General features: G+C 40.1%; 1 protein-coding gene across 1 annotated transcript; it reads right to left on the bottom strand.

The window, feature by feature from the left end:
* Positions 1-218: 218 nt before the first annotated feature.
* LOC116547472 (inositol 1,4,5-trisphosphate receptor type 1-like) lies at positions 219-3,866 on the bottom strand. The gene is made up of 2 exons (XM_032273425.1): positions 3,660-3,866; positions 219-605 (listed from the first exon to the last, which is right to left on the bottom strand). The coding sequence occupies exons 1-2, from the start codon at positions 3,726-3,728 to the stop codon at positions 270-272; spliced, it is 405 nt and encodes a 134-aa protein (XP_032129316.1). The 5' UTR covers positions 3,729-3,866; the 3' UTR covers positions 219-269.
* Positions 3,867-5,047: the final 1,181 nt, after the last annotated feature.

Below are 5,047 nucleotides of genomic sequence, written 5' to 3'. Positions count from 1 at the left end.
TTAGTACCAGTCACAATGCCAGGTACAAGGGACAGAGTACTATATGAGATGACCATGCACATAAGACATAACTTTGTCCTCATGTAGCTTATAGTCTAACAGAAAGAGCATGGGCTACCATTTATTATGGACCTACTATGTGCCAGACACTCTTCTAGATGTTTTGTAAACATTATCTCTAGGATTCGAGGGCAGAAAGGAGAAGACTGGAGGACAAAAAATAATAATAATAAATAAAGCAATAAAGATTTTAAGGAGAAAATCAACAATTAACAGAACCATCCAGTACAAGAAAATATCCTCAGGTACTTCTTTATCCAAGAAATCCCATCACAGCTATCCTCCACCAAGAGAAATTTATCTTTTATTAATGCTTTGCAGACTGGTTCATTACAGTTGCTCACTCCCAAATGTGCATCAAGCCCAACTGCAGAAGGTGTATCATGAGCATTCTGCTTGATGTTGGTATTTCTCACCTGCAAAGTTGTACTCTGGTCTGAGAAGGGAGAGCTGAAGAAAGTAGTAACAATACTCATGACGATTTCGGTGACGTACTTCTCCAAAATCGAGTCAGCATGTTTCCTGTCACTAGTGTTGTTACAGGCCTGGAAGACAAGTGGGTATGTTATGCATTACACCAAAAACGATGCCAAGACATTAAGAAATCTGCGACCCCCTCCCATGGGTTACTTTTAACAAACGAAAGGTAAAGGCCCGCTGGCCAATATTTCTCCCCTTAAGGAATCACAATAATTAAATATAAATCATGAAAAACAGAGAAGCAGATCAGCTCAGATATCATGGTACAGCATAACAAACCTTAAAATAGGTATGAACCAACAAGGCCACTGCCTTCAACTTTCTATGTGTGTCTGGTCAATCTAAAGCCCCAAAGGGCAGTGAGAAGCAGTCACTACAGGTGTCTTAAATTTACTCTAAAAGAAAACTGATCTCCTGAGGAATCCGTTCCTCAGCTCTAGACCATAGTGTCCTTATCCAAATAATCAAGACAGTCAAATATATGTCACTGAGGTCCTGTGAGCCTGACCATCTGGAAATCTTTTTTTTTTTTTTTTTTTTGAAGAAAGGTTCCCCCTTTCCCCTAGGATGGAGTACAGTAGCATGATCTTGGCTCACTGCAGCCTCCATTTCCCAGGTTCAAGCGATTCTCGTGCCTCAGCCTCCCAAGTAGCTGGGATTACAAGTGCCTGCCACCAGGCCCAGCTAATTTTTGTATTTTTAGTAGAGACAGGGTTTTGCCACGTTGGCCAGGCTGGTTTCAAACTCCTGGATTCAAAGGATCTGCCCACTAAGCCTCCCAAAGTGCTGGGATTACAGGCATGAGCCACCACACCTGACCTGATCATCTTCAATCCTACAACACTCTTCCATTCGATTTTAATTGAATTTTAAAATCTTACCAATACACAGCTTGGTTCAAAATAGCAAGCCATGTTTCAGAATAACTGACTATACCAGTTTTGGGGGGAAGTGACACCTTTGATTTCACCTATACTCTACTTAATTCTGCTGCCTAAAATAATATTTGCCAATGAGAGGGTTAGCACATTTTAAAAAATCAAGTTTTATCACTGAATTCATTCGTTCTATAATTTAAGACATAAAATTGCTTATACTGAAAAGAATGAAGTAAAGGACATAAAAATCAAGTGCTCATAAGAGACCTTCATGTTCTGATCTTAATACTAGACAGTCTGAGAACATATTCAAAGAATGAAATTAATAACTGATTTTACAGTATTTCTAAGTAATTTAATGCAAGGATCGGCAAAGTAAGGGCCAGTAATTATCTTTATAAATAAAGTTTTACTGAAACACAGCTATGCCTGCTTGCCATGGATGCTTTCATGCTAGAAGTACAGAACTGAGTAGTCATGAAAGAGATGAATGGCCCACAAAGCTGAACATATTTACTATGTGGTGCTTTACAGAAAATTTCACAGAGTACTAATTTAAAGAAATAAAGTAAGCCTGCCATTCCAAGCCAAAAATCCCTAGGTTAATAGGATTAAAAAACTAGGAGGAGTTTGAGATTTTTTTTAAAAATCTGCCTGTGAAACCAACACCTGACCAAATACTTCTAAACAGAGTTCTCTCTCAGAAGGAAAATAAGTTCTTGTAGGCTTCTTGCCTCATACTAGTAATCGTACAGTGAAGCAGAAAATACCACATTTTAGTATTCTACAATGCATCTTTTTACCATCACCATATTTCTGAAATTGGGATGTATCTGACAATTACCTTCTAAAGAATCTTAATCTATCCCCACTACCCCAATTCCACCATCACATAACTCACATTAAATCTACCCCTCCCACTACCCCAATTCCACCATCGCTAACTCATATTAAATCTACCCCCACCCCAATTCCACCATCACATAACTCATATTAAATCTACCCCCCCACCCCAATTCCACCATCACTAACTCATATTAAATCTACCCCCCACTAACCCAATTCCACCATCGCTAACTCATATTAAATCTACCCCCTCACTACCCCAATTCCACCATAACTAACTCATATTAAATCTACCCCCCCACTACCCCAATTCCACCATCACATAACTCGTATTAAATCTACCCCTCCCACTACCCCAATTCCACCATCACTAACTCATATTAAATCTACCCCCCCACTACCCCAATTCCACCATCACATAACTCATATTAAATCTGCCCCCACCCCAATTCCACAATCACATAACTCACATTAAATCTACCCCTCCCACTACCCCAATTCCACCATCACATAACTTATATTAAATCTACCCCCCCACTACCCTAATTCCACCATCACATAACTCGTATTAAATCCGTGGTATGCTTTGTTATGCGGCAGTCTTGTGGCTTTGGCATGAATATTAAGCTCAATGCAAAACCAAATCAAGTATCTTAAAGGCCACTCTTGAAGCTGAGTCAGGAAAGCAATAAATGGAAGGGGAAGAATTGTGCAGAATCCTGAAGAACAGACTCCAGGAGACAAATGCTTAAGCTCAGGGAAGTGCCCTTCAAGCACAGGCATATTACCAAGAAAATAAATCCTTATAAATTGAATTGTAATATGCCCAGGTTATCATTCACAAACCAATCCACAGGGGTGACATGAAAACTAGAAATAACCTCTCTTCCCTGAAGCTTGATAAAGAACATCTACTCTCAGCTAAGAGAAAAACATAAGAATGGCCAGGTGTGGTGGCTCACGCTTGTAATCCCAGCACTTTCGGCGGCTGAGGTGGGCAGATCACTTGAAGTCAAGAGTTCAAGACTAGCCTGACCAACTTGGTGAAACCCTGTTTCTACTAAAAATACAAAAAGTAGTCGGGACTGGTGGTGGCCGTTTGTAATCCCAGCTACTTGGGAGGCTGAGGCAGGAGAATCACTTGAGCCCGGGGGGAGAGGTTTCACTGAACTGAGATTGTCCCACTGCACTCCAGCCTGGGTGACAGGGTGAGACCACCATCTCAGAAAAAAAAAAAAAAAAGAAATATAAAAGCCACAAATGCCTCTTCATGTCACAAATTAGAGTAGAAATGATGCAGCTGTTTTCTTCATGTGTCACCAAGATGACACACACACACACACACACACACCTCTCATTCTCTAACTCTACCTCCTTAGTTCCAGAAAGCCTTACCCTGCAGATGTCTACAAGGAAATTCTCAAACAATTTCCACATGTGATTGCTGGTGTAAATCTCCTTCATTTCCACCTCTGTATCCACATAGCAGTGATTCAGGAAGTTAATGTATGCAATTTTAACCTGCAAGATAGAAAGAAGATTTTCTGAAAAACCATCTTGGTGTGTATGGAACAGATTAGCTGCTTCATCTTCACAGCAAGGTCATCCCGTTCCCCACTGTGAAGTCTTACTTCTACGATTTTCTGACATTTGAATTCACAATTATAAAATCCAAAAGCATAAGGCTTTTGGATGAGAATATTTTCATGACCTCAAGGTAAAAAATGAGGCAAAACCTCGGACCATAAAAGAGGGACAAGTTTGATTACTTCAAATTCATAATTTCTCTTCATAAAAAGGCGTCGTTCCAGAGTGTAATGGGCACGAGTTGGGAGAAGACATCTGCAAGGTGTGTTCCAATGAAGAGTTGCCCCAGATCTGCGCTGATAACATAGACACCCCCAGAGAAAAGGCAGGCAAAACACTGGATCAGATATTTCTTAAAGGAATGTCAAATGTCAACCCCGCCCCCCCCACAGGCGCGCGCGCGCACACACACACACACACACACACACACACACACACCCCTACCCACCCACTCACAAAGGGCTCAGATTCAATTAGGAATCAAGGACACAGAAATTAAAACCACTACGGTTCATGCAAACATGTCTACACAAAATCCTGTGCCCAAGTGTGCATAGCAGCATTATCCACAATAGTCAAAAAGCGGAAACAATCCAAATGCCCATCAACTGACTGATGGCTACACAAAATGTAGTTTATCTATAGAATAGAAAATTACTCAGCAATGTAAAGGAACGAAGTACTGATACACGCTACAGCTTGCATGAGCCTTGAAAAAAAATCATGCAGGTGAAAAAATTCGGTTGTAAAAGACCACATGTTGCATGATTCCATGAAATGTCTCTAATGGGCAAATCCATATACTCAGAAAGACGAGCGGTTGCCTAGGATTAGGGGTGTTATCAAGAAATAGGAAGTGACTGCTAATGGGCATGGGTTTTTTTTTTTTTTGAGATGAAAATATTCTGAACTCAATTGTGATGGTGATTGCGCAACTCTGTGACTATATTAAAAACCACTCAAGTATACTCTTTAAACAAGTGAATCACATATGTAAATATCTCCATGAAGCTTCTAAAAATTAAACTACTATGAAACACTATTATACAACCATCAAATTGAAAAAAAAAAAATAAAGAATCTGATGGTGGCAAATGTTAGCAGGTTTGGGAGGAGGAATGGTAACTGGAGCACCCATGCTGAAAACAACTGGACTTTGTTCATATATAATTGAAGAAATGCATCCCCTATGACCC

Source organism: Sapajus apella, unplaced genomic scaffold, assembly GCF_009761245.1.
Source record: "Sapajus apella isolate SASKATOON/1434 unplaced genomic scaffold, GSC_monkey_1.0 scaffold3277, whole genome shotgun sequence".
Taxonomy (NCBI): Eukaryota; Metazoa; Chordata; class Mammalia; order Primates; family Cebidae; genus Sapajus; species Sapajus apella.
This window is presented reverse-complemented; position numbering and strand designations above follow the sequence as displayed.